Source organism: Triticum aestivum, chromosome 4A (genome assembly GCF_018294505.1).
Source record: "Triticum aestivum cultivar Chinese Spring chromosome 4A, IWGSC CS RefSeq v2.1, whole genome shotgun sequence".
In the NCBI taxonomy this organism is placed as follows: Eukaryota; Viridiplantae; Streptophyta; class Magnoliopsida; order Poales; family Poaceae; genus Triticum; species Triticum aestivum.
The window spans coordinates 62,560,986-62,586,183 of NC_057803.1; the positions used below are offsets into that span (position 1 = coordinate 62,560,986).

A 25,198-nucleotide genomic window follows, 5' to 3' on the forward strand; every position below is an offset into this window, starting at 1 on the left:
AAGACATTACTCCCTCCGTCTAGGTGAGTAAGTCATCTTAGACTGTGCACTGTGACCAAGGAGGAGAAAAAAACGAGAAAACTTAATGTTCATTTGCTAATTAATAGCATTGCATGCAATGAACTAACCACTGCATGTCGTGTTTGATAGTCTCAAGTCATTAAAAGCATGCATACCCCACATCTCTTATTGGTTGACATGTCAAGAAACAAAAAACGAAGTAGAATTTAATGCACCGCGCCTAAGTGTTTTGGGATTATTTGGTTTTCGTAAGGTGACTTACACACCTAGACGGAGGGAGTACGAAAAGACAGAAATCCATCTGCACAATGAGCTCCCTTGCTTCTTCGGAGGAATTTCTTTTCTCTGACAAAGATGCTTTTCCTTCCTGCCTGCCATCAAAGGCTGGCTCCGGGAACACTTCACTCTCGTTCCGTTACGAGTGTGCAATATAGGTACTCCACCATGCCCGCTCCCAACCCACCACCGCTCCACCGGCCCATACCGGCGACGCTCGCTCCGGCGTCGTCGGCCACACCTCACTCCCTTCCCGCTGCCCTCCTGGCCGGCCTCCACCGCCCGTCCCAGCAGCTCCTCTGGGAGTTCCCTGCTTCGCAGGCCTCGTCCCCGGTGCTCCCAGGTGTGCCCGATCCAGATCTGAACTTCGACACGCCTCCGCCTCCTTCCCCGGGTCGACCGCATCTCCCTGCTGATGAGGTGCAGGTGGTGCTGGAAACCCCTCCTGGCCTGCTCGCCAACGCTGCTTCCCCACCTACCGGCTTCAATGCGGCTGGGGCTGCCCGTACCGCCATATCGTCGGATGCCAGGGATCTTAATGGAGGCTCTGCCGCGGGATGGCTCGCTTGCTTTCGGCCTGCGCCAGTGCAGGATGCCGCTGAGCAATCAAGGCCGTGCGGCGCGGCGGCCGCGGGGCTCGAGGTTGAGAAGACCGCGCCATGGGTTGAGGTCAAATCACGGCGGCCACGCTCGCCGGCCAAGCCAACTGGGGCATTCACTGCGCGCGCTCCTCCCCCTGTGTGGATAAAGGGGCTCTGCTTCCACTGCCTTGGCCACCGACACCGGGCCGTCGACTGCCGAAACCCCGTCACTTGCAGGCGCTGCTTCGCTCGGGCCACTGGGCGCGCGACTGCTCCCATGCCCCGCGCCCTCATCTGCGTCCCGGCACGCCTAGGCAGTGCACAACGCCACCCCCTCCGCCGCCTCGGATCCTGCAGAAGGCCGACCAGTCCCCGTCCCCGCCGGCTGCGATGGCCTCCGCTGTTGCGACCTCGGCCTGGGCTGGCGACCACTCCGTCCGCCCGGAGGTGTCCGCCAGCATCCACAACACCCCCGCCATGCAGCTGGAGATGGCCCTCCTGGAGTCCAACGCCGTCGTCGCCTAGTTCGACCGGGACCGCCAAGTCTCCACCAACGAGATGGCCGCGTTCCTCGCTGACAGGCTCGGGGCGCTGCAACCTGACGTGGTCGTCGTCCTCCACCACCCTGAGAAGTATCTCGTGCGGTTCATCCACAAGCATCACGCCGAGCTGGCCGCCTCCCGTCGTGTGCTGCCGTTCGGGGACACCAAGCTACAGCTGCGGGCGTGGCGGCTTGAGGCGCACGCGGAGCACGTCGACCTCGACCAACACGTTCGCCTATGCCTCGAGGGCCTCCCCCTCTATGCCTGGGATGAGCTCGCCGTCGCCAATGCTGTCGGCTCCGGGTGCTCCCTCGACTACATCGAACCCGCGTCCAAGTTGAAGACGGACACCCAGGTCCTGGGCCTCTAGGCATGGACGCCCTGCCTTAGCAAGGTCCCGCGAGTGAGCTGGGTCACCCTTCCCGCTCGCAACGGGGGTGCTCCGATCTACGGCAGGAAAGGACTCGAGCATCGGGTCCTCGTACACCTCGACATCCATGAGGATCCCTCCTCGGGCAGGCTGGTCTCCAAGCCATTCACGTGGCGCTACAACATCGTGGATGGCGAGGCCAAAGCTCGCGACAGGCGTGAGCGCGTCTCCCGTCCCGTGCGTCAGGATCGGCGCGACCGAGATGAAGATGGTGACCGCGGTCGTCGCCGCGACGGGCGCGACGCGTCCAGGGGAGGTCAAGACAGCGGTGCACGTCCCCACAGGAGCCATTCCCGTGCGCCTCGCGACGATCAGCGGCATGGCCAAGACAGGGGAAGCAGGGTTGACCACCGCGGCAACCGCGACGGCCGTAGGCGTGCTGCATCGCCGGCGCCCCTGCCGGCCGGCGCCCCTATCCTCTTGGGCTCCGGCGCCAACTGCAACCCCGAGGCTAGCGCCATGGAGATGGGTCGAGCCCCTCCGGCCATGGCTCTGGCTGCTCCTGTGGAGGCTCGTGGTCGCAGCCCGTCTAGGCACGCGCGCCCTGGTAGTGCCAGGCGGGACTCAAGGGACGCCCGCACTCCTCCAGCTTCGCCGCCCCTCTCCCCCACGTCCGTGCTCCGCTCACCACCCCCCTCCAAGCATGACGAGGCTAGGGATGCTACAGAGGCCATTCAAGAGAGGAGTCCAGCACTCATTGAGCTTTGCTCGCCGGTCTCCATGTTGAGCCCCCTCCTCCACGTTTCGCCAGTACGCCCTCCCGGCTTTGAGGCATCTCCTACACCACCCCTCCTCAGCAGTGGCCCCCTGCAGCGAACCCCGACCTTTCCACGGGCTCGTAAACGTGCAGATGATGATGTGTTGCCGGCGGGGCTTGCTGAACTACTTGTGCCAAGCCTGGGGGTGGCTCTCCCGGAGCCGTTGTTCTGTGCTCGCCAGCCTGCGTTGTTGATGTGTGCTTCGGATCTCCCTCCTTCCCCTGCTTCAACACCACCCAGGAAGCCGACAACCCGCCGGAAAACTCTCGCTGGCGTGAAGATCTCCAAGGTGGGTGGCCTCTTCCTGCAGAGGATCAGGCGCCCTGTTGTCCTCGCAGCAACGACGTCGGCGGCACAGGCGGCTGAGCAGTTTATTGGCCGCAGCCCGGGCATCATCAAGAACGGGCAGGACGTCACCACTGCCACCCTGGATGCCTTCGCTGTAAAGTTCAAAGAGCAGCTTCCTCCTGATGTAATTGTGGCCATGAGAGAGTTCTTTGAGCTAGACAATGGGGCTGTTACAGCAGTGGAAGATGCTCTGATCGAGCATGGTGGAGCAGGGGTCCTCGACACTGTGGGAGCAGATGTTGCCGCGGGCTCGCTGGATGTGAACGCCTGAGGTTTAGATCTTGTAGTAGCTGCTGCTGGGTGCAGTTGTTCCTCATGTTAGTGCAACATCTGTTGTTTTGTAAGGGTCTGTTCCAGTTCAAGGGCAATAGCTCTGTTTGTGGAAGAACTACAACTCTGTACGTGGTTTGTACCAGTTCAAGGGCAATAGCTCATGTTAGTGCAACTATGTACGTGGTTTCGTCCATTTGGCCTTGTGCTAGTCCATGCTTCCATCTTGTTCATGCATGTGTGCGCCCCCATCATGGGCTTCATCCAAACCTCAGGGCCACCTTACTTTCCAATGACAGTACAACCGATAAACACAATTAGCTGGAATGTGCGGGGGCTTAATTGCCCAGACCGAAGAGCTACTGTTAAAGCAACGCTTGCCGACTCCTCCTGCCAGCTTGTCTGTCTTCAGGAGACTAAGTTGAGTGTTGTCGACAAATTCATCATTGCGTCACTTGGGGGAAACAGACTGGGTGGCTTTGCCCAGCGTCCGGCGAACGGAACTAGGGGCGGTATCCTATTGCTATGGGATGAGAATCTACTTGATGCTTCCGACTTTGTCACCTATGCATACTGTATTTCTGCCACGTTCTGTATACGTGCTTCTGGCTCCTGCTTCAAGCTCACTTCGGTCTATGGCCCCACTGATTCCTCGTGCAAAGATGCTTTTTTTGCGGAGTTGCTCAACCACAAACCACCTACGGATGTGGCTTGGTTGGTTGCCGGGGACTTTAACCAAATTTACCGAGCCAGGGATAAGAACAAGAGGAACGTCAACACGAGCAGAATTAACCGCTTCCGGTCGACGCTTCATTCCTGTGAACTCAAGGAAATCCACCTCCAGAACAGACGCTTCACTTGGAGCAACGAACGCGCCAATCCCACATTGTGCAAGCTTGATTCCTTCTTCTGCAATGCCGAGTGGGACACCACTCACAACAATCACTTGTTACATGCCCTGTCGTCTTCCCTCTCTAACCATTGCCCTCTGTTGCTCGCTGATGACAAGGGCCCTAGGCGCCCGCGTACATTCAGATTTAAGAATTTCTGGGTATCTTTGCCCGGATTTCACGAGGTCGTTCTTGATGCTTGGGCGGAGAGGGTGAGTCATTCTGAACTGTACCAGGTCCTCCACCATAAGCTCAAAAAAACGGCGCTCCGCCTTGCTCAGTGGAGCAAGCGTATCTTCTCCAAGGCCAAGGTGCAGCTCCATGCAGCCAACATCATCATCCTCCGCCTGGACATTGCGCAAGAGGAGCGACTACTATCCCCGGAGGAGCTTGACCTACGCTCTAGGCTTAAGAGGCGCGTGATCAGTCTTGCGGTTCTAGAGAGGGCAAGAAAGAGCCAATGCGCTAGGATTGCGAACCTGAAGGATGGGGATGCTAACACAAAATTTTCCACCGCCGCATCAACGCTAGGAGAAGGAAAAATCACATCCATAGGATAAAAAACGCACAAGGCTGGGTCACCGACCATAAGCAAAAAGAGGACATCATCCATAACCACTTTGCCGAGGTCATGGGCAGAGCAAGCACGAGCTGCGTTGACCTTAATTGGGATGAGCTTAATATCCAGTCGCATGACTTGGATGATCTCGGTGATCCCATCACTGAGGATGAGGTTTTGGCGGCCATAAAAGCAATGCCGGGGGACAAGGCTCCCGGGCCGGATGGCTTCACGGGCATCTTCTTCAAACGTTGTTGGGAAATTATTAAGCATGATCTCATGCGGGTCATCCAGAGCTTTGACTCGCTCCACACATCCCACTTGCAATGGCTCAACTCGGCCAATGTGGTGCTTTTGCCCAAGAAGGAGGGGGCGGAGGGAGTCTCTGACTATAGGCCTATTAGTCTTGTCCATGCCATGGCCAAGATTATCGCCAAGATTCTTTCCCTGCGGCTTGCCCCTCACATGGACGTTCTCGTCTCCAATGCCCAAAGTGCTTTCATAAAGAAGAGGAGTATCCATGACAACTTCATGTATGTGCGCAATTTTGCGAGACGGTTGCACAAGCGCAAGACTTCAGCCCTCCTCTTCAAGCTTGACATTAGAAAAGCTTTCGACTCGGTCAAATGGGAATACATCCTCGACTTATTACAACGCAAGGGGTTCCCTTGCAAATTCCGGAATTGGATCGCCGCTCTACTCTCATCTTCCTCTTCGCGCGTTCTCCTCAATGGGCTTCCGGGCCCCCCGATCAAGCACGGCCGCGGGTTTCGTCAAGGGGACCCAATTTCACCTCTACTGTTCGTCCTTGCAATTGACCCCCTTCAACATATCCTCGACATCGCAACTCACAAGGGCATCATCCATAGGATCCGCGGCCGCGGCGTCATGATGAGAACCTCCCTCTATGCGGACGACGCGGCCATCTTCATGGCCCCAATCAAGCAGGACATTGATAACCTCTCAGTCATCCTAAGGGGTTTCGGCGAGGTGACGGGACTCTGCACCAACTTCCGCAAGAGCTCGGTTGTGCCCATTCGATGCAGCCACCTTCCTCTGGAGCATATTCTGAGTAGCATTCCGGCGACCCGCGCCGCTTTCCCAATCAAATATTTGGGCCTCCCGCTCTCAGTACGACAACTTCGGAAGGTCGACTTCCAGTATCTTGAAGACAAGGCGGCCGGAAAATTAGTAACTTGGGAGGGACAAAGCATCACAACTATTGGGCGCACTACCCTTGTCAGATCGGTCATCACCTCTCAAGCGGTCTTCTCCATCACATCTCTCATCGTGCCACAGGGCACACTTCATAATATCAACAAGATTGAGAGGGCCTTCCTCTGGTCAGGGTCGGACAAGACGACCGGCGCAAAATGTAAGGTCAATTGGGACATGGTCTGCAGGCCTACGATCTATGGAGGCCTGGGCATCCTCAACACCGACAAGTTTGCTCGGGCCTTGCGACTAAGGTGGCCATGGTACGAATGGAAGGAGCCTACCAAGCTTTGGGTTGGCTTGGGCAACCCGCGCACCGACGAAGATATGGATTTCTTCTATGCCTCCACCACAATCATCGTTGGCAATGGTGCAAAAACACCGTTCTGGGACTCCCCGTGGTTGCTTGGCCGCAAGCCCAAGGATATTGCCCCTCTTATTTTTCAAGCCTCAAAAAGGAAGAGATCGACGCTTCGCCAGGCCCTGCGAGGGAACGCTTGGATGACCCACATCAAGCATGCCACTATTGTCTCCGCCGCACACATCCGGGAACTTTTCTCGCTTTGGGCACTTGTGCATGACTTCCATCTTGACGATCACGTTGAGGACGACATTGTTTGGAAACATGCTGATGATGGGCAGTACTCGGCGTCCACAGCTTATAAGGCGCAATTCCTTGGCCTGACGCACTCGCCCATTCACCACATGGTTTGGAGAGCTTGGGCCCCCCCTAAGGTTAAATTCTTCGCCTGGTTGACCTTGCAAGACCGGAACTGGACCGCCGACCGGTTGGTGCGGCGTGGTTGGGATAACTGTGGGCTTTGCCCTCTTTGCAAACGTGAGCAAGAATCGGGCATCCACCTCTTCGTCAAGTGCCGCTTCTCCATTAGGCTCTGGCGATCGGTCATTGACAAGTTTGGTCTTGTGCACATGGACACCTCCAATTGGCACCTTGAGGATTCCCTCATGCAATGGTGGGATAAAAGGACCGACATGCGAAACCCCAATAGACGAGCGAAGGCCTTCCTCACCATGCTCGTCTCTTGGACTATTTGGAACGAGAGAAATGCGCGGGTGTTTCGTAACAAGAGCGCGCCGCCGCCTATTCTGCTCCAAAATATCGTGCTTGAGGCAAAATTATGGGTTACGGCAGGTGCTAAAAAACTAGGGTGTTTTGTTCTACGAGAGTAATTGCCATGCCGTGTTGCAAGGGCGCTTGTAAAAACTCTAAACTCTATTCTCCTCTTATTTAATGGATGAGGCAAATCTTTTGCCTCCGTTTCGAAAAAAAAGGCTGGCTCCTTTGCACGTACTGCTGCTCTGTTGTTGAAGGAGGAGGAGTATGTGATTAGCAGTGAATGCAGCTGAGTTGCAGCGCCGACAAGTTTGCCCGGACGGACGCTTCCGTCGAATGGGAGAAGGGAGGCTTCGGGGTTTTGGGAGAGCCAATCAATCAGTCAATCGAAGCCGCGCCCCTGCTTCAGTTCTACCGCCTGCCTGCCTGCCTGCCTGCCGGAGCACGCAAAGCAAAGGAACACGGACGGGGCTGGCGCCGCATTTATGGCGGGGAGGCAATCTGCTGATGACGATACGGCTGGAAGTCAGTACGCCGTGGCCGGCCATGTGATGATCCAGCCGGCCACGGGCTCGCCCCACTACGTAATATGTCTGCCCACGTCCGCGTCCTGAATTCAGAGCCATTGACAGCACGATCGATCAGACGGGACGAGGGGGGGTAGGCGCCGGCCGGCGAGCGCGGCCGACGGCGCCATGGCCGTCGCGGCGGCGGTGGAGGGGCGGTGTGTGTGCGTGCGTGACGCGACGGAAAGGGGGTGTTTGTTCGGGACGGCGTTGCGTGGGACGGGGGGCACAGCTCGGTCTGGGCTGTGGTCGCGGTTGGGAGGCGTTAAATGCGTTGGCTGGCGGCGGGTGGGCGGGTGTTGGTTGCGCCGAGCCGAGCCTGGGCTGGCCTTTTCACTGGGCTGCCACGCTTTCGCCTGCTGCCGCGGAAGGGGCCGCCGAGTTAAATGGCGATCGTCGTCGTTGGCGTCGCTTTTGCTGCTTTTTTTTTTTTTTGAGCTGGGACGCTTTTGCTGCTTTGCTGTGGGGGAGGCCGCCGTGGAAGTGGGAACAGGGCTGATCAAGGGCCCCCAGCGCGGATGGAATTTATTGCTCCATCCGTTATCGGTTCAGACTTGGGGCACGTACGAGTGAGTACGACTGCTCGCCCCTTTGTTTGTTTGGTGACTTTGGTCCTTGCTCTTACCAAAAGGTCTCTGCTTTCGTTGCCATCTTTTGTCTTCAGGGCTTGAGATTCCAGTGTCGATGAGGTGGACGCTGGGCAAGATAATACTTGCGTGCATTTTCATGCAATAATACTTGGCGAGATCGACAGAATTGCCTGCCTATGCAATTTTTTTTAAAAAAAATCAGGCAATTTCCTCAGCAGTCGAAGTACCGTGTCTGTGTCTCAACTCTCAACACCCTATGCTTGTCTTATCAACACTGAACTAGCAGTCAGTTCGTTTCGTGCCGCATTTATGCAAAAGAAAACATGAAAGTGATTTTGTGCAAGAGCATATTTATTAGATATTATAGATGCTAATAATTTCTAATATAAATTTGGTCAAATTTAGCAAAGTTTGACTTTCGGCAAATTTAATGTGCAGAGTAAAAAGGACCGGAGGGAGTACAAGCTATGGGGAAATTCTAGGGTGGTCCATGGACCACCCTGGCCACCCCCCACTGCCTGACCAACCGTGAAGCCCATTTCTACTTCTGCGGCTGAAAAAAAGGTATTATATGTCGTTTAGCAACCTGTAATCTCTGAACATACGCAAGAAGTGGAGTTCTGGAGTGTGTTCTGACTTGAGCAGCTAACTTTTCGCCACGAATTTTGCTCGGCGGAGCAGAGAATGTTCTGCTCAGTCTTCTCACATGGAAAATACATGAGCAGGATACCCGATCCATCTCTCTTTAGCTGGGGAATTTTCTCGCTGGTACTTAGCATGAAACATCCTCCTTTTTTCTCTCTCTCTGAAAGCGCTCACAAGGGGAGGAACAGCTTGCTGCATGCGCTCAGAAGAAACCTTGCTATATGAGCATAAATGCGCACAAGTGTAACAACACTGTGATCTCACTATCCATGAGTTAACTTTGCAACACCATCTGTGTCTCTAAATTTTGATTTGGCAACTTTGCTTGGAGAGTAAGAGATTGTTGTTCCATCACGTTTCCGTCCACGGGTCAATCCAGACGTTTCGAGGGTATTTCTAGGAAAAAATTTAAAATGTCGATGACGAGGCATCTAGACCTGTGTATTATTGTTCAAAAAATACTTGGCAGTGATATTAGACCTCAGATACTTAGTGAATGTGTTAGCGCGTTGCTTAACTAGTTTGTCAATGTGGCATTAAACAACTCAAGATTGACCATCTACATATGACCATTCCAAAATGTTGCCACACAACGTTCATACGAAACCAACATGATAGAGAGCTAGTTATATGATTTGGATTTAAATGAGCTAGTTATATGTCCATCTAAAATAGGAAGTGCTTCTATCAGCTTTGCTTTTTAAATTAATACATCCATAGACTGTTAATGCTGGGGTGGAATGGAATTGTAAGAGAAATGTTTACCAGGAAATTCAGTGAGCATATAAACAATTGAAATGATATACAATAAGCCAGTTCAAAAGAGAAGTGACAATGTCAGGAGGGATCAAGAGAACAGGATAGTTCTCACCAATGCAAAAATAAATAAATGATACTCCCTTGGTTCACAAATTGTTCTAACTTTTTCTGAATCAGATGTATATAGACACGTTAGTGGGTTTGTTCACTCATTTCAGTCTGTATGCGAGATATCCAGAACATCTTATAGATTACAGATCATGAGCACTATAATCATGGGCATGCACATAATGTAATGTCCTAATAGGACAAGTTACAGGACGGGGAAGCACTCCTTGGCGGGCATTTATGTTTGAGCAATCATAGAAAAACAGTAGTGTTTGTATAGGAACACCAACTGGAATGGATGGATCACCCACTGATGAACACCGAGGGAACATTAAAGTTCAGCCTACAGTTTCTAGGGGAAATGTACTGTCCATACTACCAGATCAAGTCAAAAGAGAAATTCCTCATATTTTGCAGAGTCGGCGTTAACTCCAGAGCCCCTAAGGTGGTACGAAGAATTATCATGTAAAAGTGTTTGTACTTAGCAACGTACTCCCTCTGTAAAGAAATATAAGACATTGAGCATATACCTTGAGCTGTCTAATCAAACTCCTTCAAACACGCAACCTTAGGATGAGCTCTGTTGAAATGCTCTGTTCACAGGACAGTTGTTATGCGTGTATAGGATGAGTTGCACCTTTGTATAATAATAATTGCAGATTCCTGTCATTGGAGAACAGTGCACCATATGTGCACGCCCTCCACTGGTCAGGAATAATGAAAGGGAGTGCACGCACAATTAAGAAGCCCACAGGTACACATTAGGTCATTAATGAAGACGCTGAGATGGCGATTTCAAAGATAACCCAAATTACCCCATAGATGAACATGAACATAGACACCCTACATTATTCACAGTGTTTCTCCTTGCACGATCTTGCCACATCAGGTTTTAGCCTCAAGTGTAAAAAGGAAGTTGGCAAGATAATAACTGACATATAAATCATCGTCAGATCTGTATCTCATTGGTCAGACTATTGTATTTCCGTTATGCGAGTAATGGAAAGGGGTTATGCCCGGTTCAAAAAAAATTCTGTATCTCATTGAGCCAAGTGCTGGTACATGGATATATATTTCAGAAGTTATAATATCTGATGCAAGTGGCACATGATCTTTTCTTTTTGTAACATTAACCAATGATTCCTAAAACCTGGTGCAGTGTGTGACTACTGAGCTTTGTGTTAAGAGCCAAAATTCTAAAACATAAGGCTTTGTTTTACGATGCCCGTTTACGTGGTGAATTGTGAAAGCTGCTATTTGTTTTAAGAAACACCACATAAAAGTGGCATGGTAACATTTTACTAAAAAAAAGGGCACAATATACTTGCTTATCACATAAAGACAAAATCCATCTTACATGGTAATTCTGAAATGAGATGGGTGCAATGAACATATGCTAAAGAGAAGGGTAGAGAAGTACAGTGTGTATGAACTCTATGTGGTGGCTTCATCAGATTCAACAGCGCCGCCTTTTTTCTTGCTAAAGTACTCTTCAGCACGAGCTTGGTTCTTCACATAAGCTGCTGGTAGCCATTTCTTCCGCTTGGGCAACACTGTTAAAGTACAGCCAGCTGCCTCAAGTTTCTCCTTGGCCGCGGAGGAGAATGCCCCAGCCTTGATGTTCAACTTGACTGATAGATCACCATCTCCCAAAATCTACATATTGGGCGAACAGGACATCAACATACAGTCATATACAAACCATACAAAATGGCACTCACAAGTAGCAGATGAAATCCATTTTTTTGGTGCAGAGACACAAATGTATAGTTATTCCTGAAACTGTTTTGTCTATAGGACAAATGTAAGGAGAGCCCTGACACAAAGATAAATAGGCTCACATGAAGCTGTTATTCAAAATTACTCCCTCCGTCCCGTAATATAGGACGTTTTTTAACACTAGTGTAGTGTCAAAAAAATGTCTTACATTATGGGATGGAGGGAGTACTGTTTTCTGCAAGCATGCTATTGGGATGTTGAACTGAGACAACAAACCTTTTATCCTCATGATGCCCAGGAAATTTTAAAGATCCAGATACCAGTAAATGATAAATATTCAAACAATACTCAATTACATGGCTCTACGATTAAAATGGGTGTTTTTCCAGTCACAAGTGCTTATAAGTTGGCTCACCGCTATCTGCTGAAACTAAGAAAGATGGGAGTGGCCATTTGGCTGCTGGTAAGCGTAATTTATTGTAAAATATATGGAAGGATTTTCTCTGGATAATCAAAACCCGGATTCTCAAATCTGATTCTATGTTGGTAGTTAACACCCACATCAGCTGGACTACAGATAAGGCAAGTTGGACTGTTGGAGTATGCTGATCATTGTCGTCGATGCTAATATGACGCAACTTCTACCTGGGAACCAGGTGCAAAGGTTACGAGAGATGCTAATAAGGTCGCTCATGAGCTCACGCAACTTGCGACAAGCGGGGTGTGGTGTTTGGGATAATCAAGTTCCTGCTTGTATCTCTTCGTTTTGTGTGCATAACTGTACAAATTTGGTCATTGATTAACCAATCTCTCTTTTCCCTAACAAGGATATACTAATAAAGCTCTTGAATGCAACATAACCCTACCAAAGTTAAGAAGTAACATCAACTGTTACCAGCACTCCAGCAGGACAAGATATGTCATAAGGAACTAAGGACAAAACCAATAGCACTCCACATTACAAAATTAGTATTGACAACTGTTCTAGGTTCAGTTCGCAATTGCTGTGCTGTGTTACGGAACCTACTTAGTTAGGGGAATATCTACTAATTCCAGTAAGAATTTCTTATTACATCTTAAGAAAAGATGATGTCAACTAACTGTTACAACCTAGATAGGAATAAATATTGCTTAGAGCAACCACAACTCCAAGTTATGCCCCTTAGCCTCGTGCGCAAAACCTTATCTTAGCTGTGGAACAACAGCTAAGATACAGAAAGATCAATCAAGTTACACAGGGCGAGAAGTTGAGCTAAACTAAACATTCAAATGAGAGGACACTTAGGTTTCAGTAGAGATAACCATGTAAATCATGATAGGTTGTACCTTGAGTGGAAGCTTTCTTTCCCTGCCGGATGGATTGATCAAGCCCCTCGATTTCAAGGACTCCAAGGAAATCTCATCGCCATCCTTGAACCCACCCTGCACTATGTCCCTCAAATTGAACGGCACGTACTTTGGCAACCCGATATGCATTCCTGAAAAAGGCAGGGCAGAAGTAGCTCAGGTTACTGCGCAATCACGCCCGTTCCCCAAGCACGGTCACTTGTGCGTTTTGCAAGCCAATTGGGCACATTATGGCTATATATGAACAATGTAGAGTGTAGAGGCGAGGTGACCCACCGCCGGCGATTCCGCGGAGCTTGGGAAGACGGCGGTAGAGCGGCATTTGCCCGCCCTCGAACCCTCGGCGGACGCCGGGCCCGGAGCGCGACTTCTGCCCGCGCATACCGAACCCGCAGCTGGCGCCCTGCCCCGCGGAGATACCGCGCCCCTTCCGCTTCGGCTTCCGCCGCGCCCCCTTCTGCGGGCTCAGGTTGTCGAGCCGGAACTTCTCCACGGGCTCCGCCTCCGAGGCCTCGGCCGCCGCCGCGGCGCTGCAGACGACGGTGACGCGGCGGGGCGCGCGCGCGGAGAGGAGGAGGGCCCGGCGGCCGGCGAGGGAGCGGGGAATGGCGGCGAAGTGGGGGGAGGAGGAGGCGGTGGAGGCCGGGAGGTGGAGGAAGGTCGCGGCTGGAGCGAGGGAGAGGAGGGTGATGGACGCCATGGCGGTGGAGCGGAGGGCGCGCGCGTGCGCAGCTCGACGGTGTGGATAGAAGTGTAGATGAGTGGGGGTTTGGGAGTGAGATAAGACGGGGGATATGGCAGTTCCGTGTGTTTTAGTCGCTTTTTATTTATTTATTTTTAATAAAAGAGAGCTTACTCTTCGATTTCTATTACTCTCTCCGTTCTAAATTACTCGTCGTAGAAATACATGTATCTAGATGTATTTTAGTTCTAGATACATCCATTTCTGTGATGATTAAATTGAAACGAAGGGAGTACCAGAAAATAACACCATTACCTAATTTTCATAGGGTCCAGCAAATTGCAGAGATCCCTACCATCATCAAATTTCTCTCTACTTCATTAAATTTTCTCACCCAATCCCCAACCAGAGAGTCTATGTTATCAGGCACACCAGTGAGGTTGATAGCACATTTTAGTACATTTCAGAGTAAACGCGCAACCGAGCAGGTAAAGAAAAGATGATTAATAGTTTCGTCCCTTCCACAAAAGGGGCACTTATTATCACCTCTCCAACCACATGAAAACTTTCACCCTAGGTGGCATTTTAACTTTCCACATAAATAAATGTGGATATTTAACCCCATTTTCAATCAAATGTCTATAGAAAGACTTAACAGAATAAATGACATTCTTTGTCGAGGTAAATACACTAGAAGTCTTAGAACTTGCGTGCGACGGTCAGTTTGGTGCATAAACTTGTAAAATACATGTTTCTGGTCATCTAACTTGTGCGGGCGTGTAAATACGGTCACATTTTCCGTACGCAGGTGTATTCGCTGCCTACATGGCACACCAATGGCCGGCATTTTTTTCATAAACACCCTCATTCTTTTTACTTTTTATAAAAGCAATCCAACAATAGTTGCCCGCTGGGTCCAACCGTCAGTGTATGTTGTAAATATATTGGGCCCATTGTCAGTGGCTAGTGCACGTGATGATTTTTCCGGAAACACATTCGTTCTTTTTTACTTTTTGCAAAAGCACTCCAACAATAATTGTCCGCTGGGTGCCTGGGTCCTACGGTCAGTGTAAGTTGTAAATATATTGGGCTGGAAAAAACGGGACAAGCGAGTTCTAACCAAGGACCAATTGGAATGGAGCTAGCGACCTATCCACCGCAATTGATCGTACTTGGTATTTCATTTGGACTACTAAGGTATATCACCTCTAAAATAAAAGGTGCACATTCTGAATATATTTTCATTTCTCTAGATTTTCAAATTTAAAATTATTCGGATTGAAACAATTTTTATGATAATTTGTTTGAAAAATAATTAGGTACATTCATTCTGCACTATATATTCTTTTGTCTAGCTATATTTCTTTTCGTTGATTTCTTTGAAATAAAAATTAGTTGATTTGTCCCCCAAAAAATGTGTACATTCATTCTGACCCATATTTTCTTTTATCTAGATTTTCAAATTTAAAATTATTTGAATTCAAACAAAATTTTGCTGGTTTGCCCCAAAAAATATGTACATTCATTGGGCACTAGATTTACTTTTATCTTATTTTCAAATTTTAAATTATTTGAATTCAAACAAAAAATTAGATGATTTGTCCAAAAAAAGATGTACATTCTTCTTCACATATAATTTCTTTCAGCTAGATTTTTGAATTCATAATAAATTACGTTTATTTGTCTGAAAGAAATTTACGTATATTCATTATGAACTTTATTTTATTTTATCTAGATTATTCAAATTCAATCAAAAAATTAGTTGTTTTGTCCGAAAATTTACATACATTCATTTTCACCTATGATTTCTTTAATATAGATTTTGAAATTTAAAATTATTTGAATTAAAAAATTACATTCATTTTGCACTATATTTTGTTTTATCTACATTTTTAATTTAAAATTACTCGAATTCATACAAAATGTTTGTTGGTTTGTGCAAAAAATACGTACACTCATTCTGCACTATATTTTGTTTTATCTACATTTTTAATTTAAAATTACTCGAATTCATACAAAATGTTTGTTGGTTTGTGCAAAAAATACGTACACTCATTCTGCACTATACTTTGTTTTATCTACACTTTTAAATTAACATTACTCGAATTCATACAAAATGTTTGTTGGTTTGTCCAAAAAATATGTACACTCAGTCTGCACTATATTTCCTATCTAGATTTTTAAATTTAAAATTACTTGAATTCAAACAAAATCTAGTTGATTTGTCCAAAAAGTTTATCGAGAATATAAGTAATTTTCTTAAATATAAAGAAATAATACATAAGAGAAATTGTGTTTATCTATTTAAATGTCAATGTGGCCAGATGGTTGGCGCTCGCACACGTGGCGAGCTTATGTGGTCATAGGTTAGAACCGGTGTTTTGCCCTTTTCTCGTTTGGTTTCTACTTTAACTCGCATGGTTTATCTTATATAAAGCTAATTGTGCTTTATAAACGTCAATAGTAAGGAGGTCAAGTGGCTATCTAAGTTAGCGGGGCGTGTGTTTGAATCCTGCTGCTGCTCTAGCACTTTTCATTTTATTTGAGGATTTTGTGCATAAATAAATAAAATGCAAGGGTGCTTTTTGAAAAATAACGGTGCACGCAGATTACCCACTGCCTCATCCCCTGATAGTGGGCCCCTGCCATGTTTTTTTTTGCGTGCACATGATACGGTAGAAAGCACCGTATATGAACGGAAAGACAAGTTAGATGACCAAAAACACGGATTTTACAAGTTTATGCATCAAACTGACCGTCGCGTGCAAATTCTATGACTTGCGGTGTATTTACCTCTTCTTTGTCAGAGTCCATACAGCCTCGTCTTTCCTGTTATTCAGAACAAGAGAGGCACAAGCTTCTTTGATCTGGTTCCATAATTCAAGAGAATCCCCCATCAGAGTTCTCCTGAATCTCACATTATCTACTCCATTGTCAAGGATATATCAACAGACTTGTTTTTATCAAAACATATATTGTACTCCCTCTGTCCCATAATATAAGAGCGCTTTCGACACTATACTAGTGTAAAAACGCTCTTATATTATGGGACGGAGGGAGTATAATCTAGGGAAACTACATTTCAATATAATCTAACATTCTTTGATGTGGTTTCAATATCAGTATACTACGGAAAAGAAACTAAAGATGCAAGCAAATGCAATAGAAGCATATAGCACAGTGAGGCTTATAAAAAAATAGCAGAGTGACGTATAGATTACCAAAAGTCTATTAAAGAACAACTTTCTAGGCAATAATAAATCTATTCACGAAATGTATAGATCAAACTTTATGCAAGGTCACTTCCTAATTTGGATGTAACTTTGACAACTGATTTGACCAACAAAGTATATGTTACATGCCATAACAAATCTAACATTGGAAACTTATTCCGCATACAAATCATGTGATATAATACCTTTTGTGACATGTAACATTCTTGTTGGTCAAATCAGTGGTCAAAGTCGGAACCAAATTACAAAGTGGCCTTGCATCAAAGTGTGGAAACTTTTCTCGCCTCCCGCCAAAAAAAAACTTTTCTCACATCTACAGTAAAAATACACAAAGAGGGGGAAACCATACGCCCACAATTAGATGACTTGCCGCTGTCGTCAGTACAGAAATAGAAAAGCGAAATACGGTAGCCCAAAGTGAGCTACAGCATACAGACCTAACATTGCAACCCCCTCTATGCTAGTAAAAAAATGAAGTAAACTGCAACAGAAATAAACAAGACTATGTACAGCAGCCAAGGACACATATTTCACAGGACGACGCAGCATCCTTGCCATAGCGGCGATATGCGCAAACCAAACCGGGTTCCAAGTTTACAACCTTTGCACTTTTGCAGTGTAGCGAGATGTCTAGCAGTAGCAAGACGCACAACGGAAAGCTTGGGTTGATAAGAGGAGCTAATTAAACTGTGATCGTCACCCATCTGAAATGTCCACAATTTCACCAATTGCGGAGTCCACAGTTTCATGTTCTATTTGACCTGGAGCAGCTACAGCACGAGATGATCTGGTAACGACTGTTCTTCAACTTGAAAAGCAGGCGCACTTTCAGATATGTTCTTGTCCCCTGAGCCTTGAGAACAAGAACCAAAACACACATCCTTTCTACAATCGTTTGATTCTGTTGCCTGAGAATTTTTCAGTAACCTTTGTCGTTTTCTCATTTCGGTTCTTTTATTGATCAAAGGTACCTCATCTTCATCCGAATCATCAACACAGTAATAATTCAACCGATCAACTATTATCGAATAGGATCTATCCCACTTGCTAGTTTTCCTTTTCTTTTGTCTGCTGCACTCTTGGTTCCTTTTTGCTGTATCTGTTCTTGGTCGCTTTGGTGCTTGCTGAACAGTTTTGCTTGTCAGGTTGCCAAAGCGAACGTCCTTGGATAATTTGATTTTCTTATTACACCTGTCCCCCAAAGAGGAGCCCAGACCTGATTTGTTAATTGCGTCATCAGTAGGATGAAGGAACTCAGCTGATGCATCTTCCAGCTCATGTTTATTGCTTGTCCCCGACTTATTTGATGTATGTTTGGCATGCCAACTTCCACTGGCTGATCTGGCAGCCTTGCGTTCATCAAGTGTTTCTTCACCTGAAGCTGTCAAAAACAATAAGTAACACTATTACTCTATGCAACTTATACTAGTAATGAAACAAAATGAAAAGTGGTCCGGACATTTCTAGATGAACTACTAGGTCTTGTGGCAAAAGCTACCTATAGAACCCCCTAGTTCTACACAGCCTGGTGGTGATTTTCCAACTCTATAATAGCTACCAGAGCATCGCTTCTTGTGCCTGCATATCAAGACCAACATTAAAAGGTAAACATCTAAGAGTATATGGTGGAAAGGAGGTACAAAAATAGGGTGCAAGTTGGCAATAGATTAATACGAAAAAATCCAAAAAAAATTAGAAAGGCATATTTGGGTAAGATTTTGCATCATAATAATAATCTAATTTGCAGTCGGAGACTATCCTTCTTTTGTCAGGCTTAAATTTAGATGCCGTGTCAGATACATAACCAAACTCGGATACCTGCATAATTAGCAGACAGTGACATGTAACTAACAAAGTTAATATTTTAGCCTCGGTGCCATTACATAACATTTTGACATTAGTGACCCACTCAATCAGATTTTTGCAAATCAGCTTTAGGGTTAAAAAATGTTTCATTTCCCACCATCGGTGTAACTGACTTCATAACATTCCTTGGCTCAATAACAGTCACACAAAGAAGGGGAAGTTGCCATATGGCATGTTTTTTTTTTTTTGTCTAGAATGCTGTATGACATTATTGCTTGAGAGATCACTGTATGACATGTTTTTCTCATCTTGGTTGTTGGTGTGCACATCTTGCTACACAATTTAATCCCTCATCAATGGCGCATTTTCTCTCGTTGGTTTCTTGTGGTTCCACTCTATATTTAGAGACGAAAAGTAACAATTTTTCCATGCACATAGAAATAATAATCTAAAGGTAGATCAGATTAAAAATGCATATGTATGTATGCACGCTTGTCAGTAATCTTTTGATGATTTTCTTCGAGATGCAGGTCTTGCAGAAGCCGTATAAGTGTGGCACTTGAAAAGATGTATCCTGAAAGGTAGGTATATGAAGTTGTAGCACGGATCAGGAATATAACGCTCCATTCTCCTCCAGCTTAAGATCTAGGCTGGACATGTGATTACACACAGGATGCAACGCCCATAACGCCTTACCAGCATTTCTTAGCAAGCTCTGGTATCCAGCATGCTCCAACCCAATATAATCATAATTGCCACATGTAGCCTCAATAAAGAATTAAACCATTAAACATAACCCATGTTTAGCTAACTCTTCGTATTGTAGAGTTTCATGATAATTTATCAAGCAATCAACCGATTAATGTGCTCCAATAAACCTAATTAAGCAATGTGAGCTCAGACTATACAAAATATGAGCCCACATTGTTTAATTAGGAGTAATGAAGCACATCGTCCAACCAATTGTTGATGATTTATTTCGAAGCTATAAAAAATCAATCTATTTTTTGACAGTCTAGAAAATTAATCCTTAGCTACAACTAGGAAACTCGTATGTGCAATGCACGTTAACATTAGAGAGGAAATTAATTGCATGTTTATATTTGGTAGGATATCAATTATGTGTCAATTGCATGTTTATATTAGGTAGGAAATCAATTACGTGTTAATTATGTGATCTGCTCATATGTTGATAATTTGTATGATATTAATTGCACGCTAAACATGTTCAGCGCTCACCAGAAGCAATCTAGGTCGTCGGATTGACATGTTTTGATGGCCGAGATTAATTGGATCTGCCCCCTTTGGGTCTTTTTATATTGGTATAGATATAGATATAGATTATTTCGAAACATGGGTATTCTTTTATGGTTTAATTCTTTCATGCTACACTAGGTAATGACAATTATTTAGGTTCAAACAGATGGATGATATAGTTGGCTTGCCAAGAGATGTCAAAGAGGCTCTGTGTGTTGCATTCTACGTGCAGTCCTATGTGCCTTCTAGATCTCGAGCTGGAGATGGAAGCCTTGTCTTCTCTGTCCGCCTACACCTATCAGGAGAGGTTGGTACTGCTGTTGCAAAACCTACAACCCTGAAGAAAAAATACTTCGAAAGATTTCAGACAATTAAGCATATATACATATATATTATTTTTTTAGTCCTATCTACCTTTCAGCTTATTATTTTTTATGTGCATTGGAACAATCTTATTTTTGTCTGTATATGTAAAAGTAGGGACTGCAGGAATCAATGAGTTGTGATGTCATAGATGTGCACAACAACAACCAGGATGGGAAACCGTATCATGATAGTGATCGTGAGAGCAATATTGAATGATTCAACGGTAGCTTAATTACTTGAATTACTTGCATGTGACCTTTTGGATTGCTATTTCATATGTAATACCATGAAAACATGGATTATGGCAATTACGTAATCATAAGATTGATGATGTGACTCCTCCATCACATAAACAGGAAGATATAGATGGACACAACTGGATCTGAAATGTAAATTAAGTCTTCTTTAAGACACATTTCGTCGCTATTTTTCATACCAATATATTTGTTGTTGTGGCAATGTGCACATATTAACATATATGCATAGTGCTTTTTATAGTGCAGATATATTTCTTGTTCTTTCTAAATACATAATGGCAACTCCCCCTTCTTTATGTGACAGTTGTTGAGAAGCCGAGTGGTATAGCTAGAACAAGTAAGGAATATCGTCAAGTCAGTGAAATCGGTGGCAGGAATAAAACAGCAGATATACCAAAAAGGCAAATACCAAATCAGAAAATGCAGTGAAGCATAGAGCTAATACCTATGCCACCGACAAGCTAAATTCGGGCATGAGGAATTAGCACCCATTCTCTCAATGTAGTCATCATGTGAAGGTCCTCTGATCTTGGTTGATCTAACAAAATCTCCACAGCCATCACACTGCAAAAGAGGTTAGCTGTCAATCTCAAAATTTAACTTTAGATTTACTTACAGTCCAGATACTTACTTCGTATTGATAACATTTCTTTCTGATATCATGGAGTATAATTATGTTGTAGCCACCAACAGGACGCTGAATATAATTGACAATGTTAATAAGGAATCTCTTAAGTACAGATCGACTGACAGTCAATACTTGAATTCAACTTACATGATGATCTGGTAAAGAGCTGGAATTGATTGTATTCATTAACTTCTGAAAGTTTGCACCATGGTTACTGCAATCACGGTTTGAAATTAACAAGAAGAAAATTAGAAATTTTAAGGCATATTAGAAAATTCCAGTCTTTGTCTTATTGAACAAGTACCTATGGTTAGTGTTATTATCTTTGATGCACACATAGGCATGAATCATCTCATGGAGCAAAACATTCTTCAGATCGGAGTATGTGTGATGTTCATACAATGACTTCGAAAGAAGTACAATACAGCCACCACCGCCAGGATAATACTCACAGCCACTTGTATCACTGCAAAAAAAAAGATTAAACATGAGAAGTTTCAAGACGGTTATTCTGGTGATACGGTAATGTGAACCAACAAGTACTTTGATACATACTAATGTGGATGATAAACCACACATGATTAAGTCTGGCTTTAGCATTGGTTGGACTTCAGAAAGCTATTTCTGGTATAAATCCATTCAGTTTTTTCACTCAAATGAATCAAACTATTAGTATAATGGTGAACTATTTCCTAACTGGAAGTCCACCACTATGATTGATGCATCACATGGTATAAAAAACTCTAGACAGAAGGAGGAGGAGCCCCTGCGGCTTTTTAATTAAGGAGGTGTGGGGCGCAACACCTGAACCCACGAAATTAATCGTGTCCACAGGGTTCGAACCTGCGTCGGCCGGGATACACCACCATGTTCCAACCACACGGTATACAATTCATCTTTGCAACGTACTAATGTCAGCACGCTTTGGTTCCACAATTTCTCATCGCTTTTCACGACTGATTAAAATGGATGCATTATACACTTCACTCGTATTTTTAATTAATGTTAAGTCTCACGCATACTGAAGCCTTGGTATTATTGACTTGTTTTTACCCAAAAAATGCCCATATCACATAAATATTCTAGACCTTATGTGGTAAGGTTATATGATGTAATGAATACTTAGGAGAGGTAGACATATCTATTCTGTAAATTGCATGATCAGTATGGAGAAATGAGACGACTGGGCACTCTCTTGAGGGTTGAGGCTTCTTTCGTGGTAGACTGGTAGCCTTTTAGATTTATGGATTTGAAACAAACGTATTTGTTGATTGGTGGTACAGGGGTTATTCCTTGAGTGCAAAATTGCCACTGTACCCAATCACACAACGAAATCATCCCACCAAAAGTTTTGCTTTCATCAAATCTACAAGTAAGAAAATCGTAATAGATCCTTGTGTTGGAGCTCAGAGCTATCGCACCATGTCTTAAGAGATTAGCATTATTTTTCAGTAATATCCCAAGCATATTATAATGTATAATATATGTACAATAGGAAGGTTTTCGGCCCTAAGGGGCCATTTGTATTGTGCCTGCGGTCGCCCTGCCAATAATGGCATGCCAAAATTTTGGCGGAGGAAACAGCCGCCGGCCACTTGCCAAATAATTGGCTGCATAATGAAAGGGAAGGGCGGACAGGGCTGGTGCAAGCCAAATAATAGGATCTCAACCAAACGCACACCATCGCTCTGGTCATCGAGCAAATATTTGGTCGGGCGCGCCAGGGCTGTGTCCAAACAGGCCCTAAACCTTTTCAGCCACCCAAACAATGGCATCCAATGGTTCACAACTTCACATCTAGTGGAGCCATCCAGCACTAGCTACTTAACTGAGTGTGGCGTTAATCGAGATGGCAAGTGCATAAAAATTATCATCTCTACACTGTTTTCCTATTTCCTTCCCAGAAAGGATGTGGAAGATACATACTGTTTCATCCTGCTTTGTTCTTCCCATACACCCAACACTTACTACCGAAATCACAGCCGCTCCAAACATATCTTCAACTCAATGCACAATATAACAATGCAAGCATTCAGAGGTTAGCACTGAAACTTCAGCCAACATCGATGCGCACGCAGCAGTTTATAGGGTTATCTGAGCCACATATGTTCTGGCTGGAACTTTTGACTGGAATACTGAACAACGGATAGCATTAGTGTTGCCTCTGGTGCCCTAATTCTTTTTTAGGGATTGGTAATTCTTGTGAACACAAGAAAGCGACTGGACTCTTCCCCTCCAAAAGTAATTGTGAAAGTTTCCCCTGATAGATGAACGGCCGTCTAGACTCGACAAGGCTGCTAAACCTCTAGCACCTCCGGAAGGACCGAATCACAGCTCCTGCACAATAGGGTTCTTCTCCCTGCAATTTCCCCTCGAAAATTATCAAAATGCATCAAATCTAGACAGCCCGCGAATGCGCAGTGATTTTCGAAGGGGAACAAAGAAATGCAACATATATCTTGCAATCCGGGAAACAATCCACATCTGAAGCCTCGATCTGCATAAGCCCGGCCAGGAAGCGAACCTAGATGGCACCCGAGAAGATAGAGAACTCGAGGATTGGGAGGGGCGGTTACCCGTAGGGGAGTGGCTCCTCCGCCCAGGAGACGGCGCACGCGCCGAGGGAGTCCTGGAAGTAGAGGGCGTTGTAGTGGCAGAAGAGCTCGGCGATGTCAGGCTCCGGATCCGAGCCCACCATGGCCGCACGAAGGGGAACGTCAGGAGGGTCGGGAAGTTGGGAGTGACGGCGAGGGTTTTAGGGGAAATCTTTTGTCAGGAATCCGGCGGATGTAATGGGCGCATAGGGCAAATTTGGCAATGCGAGGACGCCGCCGGTCGTCATATATTTACGCCCTTCCGCCGCGGCGTCTCCCTTTGTGAGCCAGAGTCAACTCCACCGAACACTGTTGCTTACGTTCGCTTGCCGGTGCTTTGCCTGACGTTTGCAAATAGGGGGCGAGTTAGTATCAATGACTGTATTGGGTTAAAAGAAAGCATGTTTTTTACCACGAATATGCAAAAGCTTTACGTATCTTTGCATTGATAGATAGGATGACAGTATAATAGAGTGTTACAAGTCAGATATAGAGGCGGACACAGGACAACCGGGTGTGCCGCCCGGAGAGACCCGTGCCTACGCCTCGGGTATGATTAGGGCTAGGCCCTTAGCGCCGGCGCGTGCCCAAAGTCACGCCTCCTCTTGGATCATGTGCACCGTGCGGCCCACAGCGGGTTGGTCGCCATCAAAGAGACAACCATTGTGATGTTTCCACAAATGTCGGGCAGTAAGTATGGCGATGGAGGCGAGGCCGCAGCGGAGATAGGTCGTGGTGCTGGAGATGGCCGAGGAGAGCCAGGCGATGAACTCCTCGTCTTAGGCGGGGATCGTGGCAGTGCATCGACACCAAGAAAGTACCTCATGCCAAACTTGGTCGGAGAAGGAGCAGCCCGTGAGGAGGTGTTGCATAGTCTCGGGCTCTTGGTCACATAGAAGGCAATGTGGCTCGTGGGGAAGACCGTGACGCGCAAGGCGATTGGCAGTCCAGCACCTGCCGAGCAGAGCGAGCCAGATGAAAAAACTTGATGCGAAGCGGCGCCCAGGATCTCCAAATGATTCGCTAATGCGGGTCGGGGGTGGAGCCAGTGAATAGGGCTTGATAGCAGGAACGAGCGGAGTAGATCCCCATGCTAGTCCAACACCAGGACAACCAAACGGCTCGTCGGTCAGAGTCAGGTGCCATAGGCGTCGCTCAAAGTGAGACGTACTGCACGGTCATGGCCGCAACCATGGCGCCTTGGATGTCGGTGGTCCACGCCCGGTTGAGCAGCCCATCGCGCACCAATCGCGTCTTGCGCCGGCGTTAGCACCTTGCAGTAGACTAGGGGCGCGATCTTGGACATGCTTTGCCCGTCCAACTAGTGGTCCTCCCAGAATCTGCATGACTCACCATTGCCGATGGTCCAAGTGGTCGAGGCTCTGAAGATGGCCTGAACCTCCGGGCAGCGTGGGATGTGAAGGTGTTGCCACAGGCGCGAGGCATCCGTTCTCTGCAGCCACAACCACCGGGCGCGCGACGAGATGCCGACACGCAGGAGGTCCGGGATACCGAGGCCGCCGAGGGAGACAGGCCAACATACCCGACGCCAATTGACCATGCAGTGTCCGTTGCTCGCATCTTTGCGACCATACCACAGGAAGCTACGGATCAGGTGGTTGATTCGCTTGAGGGTCGGCGGATTGATGGCCATCGCAAACATGATGTGTACGGGC

The 25,198-nt window shown here is 46.5% G+C and overlaps 2 protein-coding genes across 2 annotated transcripts; both read right to left on the reverse strand.

The window, feature by feature from the left end:
- Window positions 1–10,935: 10,935 nt before the first annotated feature.
- Window positions 10,936–13,481, reverse strand: LOC123085150 (50S ribosomal protein L15, chloroplastic). The gene is made up of 3 exons (XM_044506748.1): window positions 12,976–13,481; window positions 12,679–12,830; window positions 10,936–11,289 (listed from the first exon to the last, which is right to left on the reverse strand). The coding sequence occupies exons 1-3, from the start codon at window positions 13,397–13,399 to the stop codon at window positions 11,068–11,070; spliced, it is 798 nt and encodes a 265-aa protein (XP_044362683.1). The 5' UTR covers window positions 13,400–13,481; the 3' UTR covers window positions 10,936–11,067.
- Window positions 13,482–16,904: 3,423 nt separating this feature from the next.
- LOC123085151 (DNA-dependent metalloprotease dvc-1) lies at window positions 16,905–23,841 on the reverse strand. The gene is made up of 7 exons (XM_044506749.1): window positions 23,505–23,841; window positions 21,233–21,394; window positions 21,076–21,142; window positions 20,932–20,997; window positions 20,746–20,864; window positions 18,113–18,192; window positions 16,905–17,995 (listed from the first exon to the last, which is right to left on the reverse strand). Exons 1-7 carry the CDS (start codon window positions 23,624–23,626, stop codon window positions 17,385–17,387), a joined length of 1,227 nt encoding a protein of 408 aa, XP_044362684.1. The 5' UTR covers window positions 23,627–23,841; the 3' UTR covers window positions 16,905–17,384.
- Window positions 23,842–25,198: the final 1,357 nt, after the last annotated feature.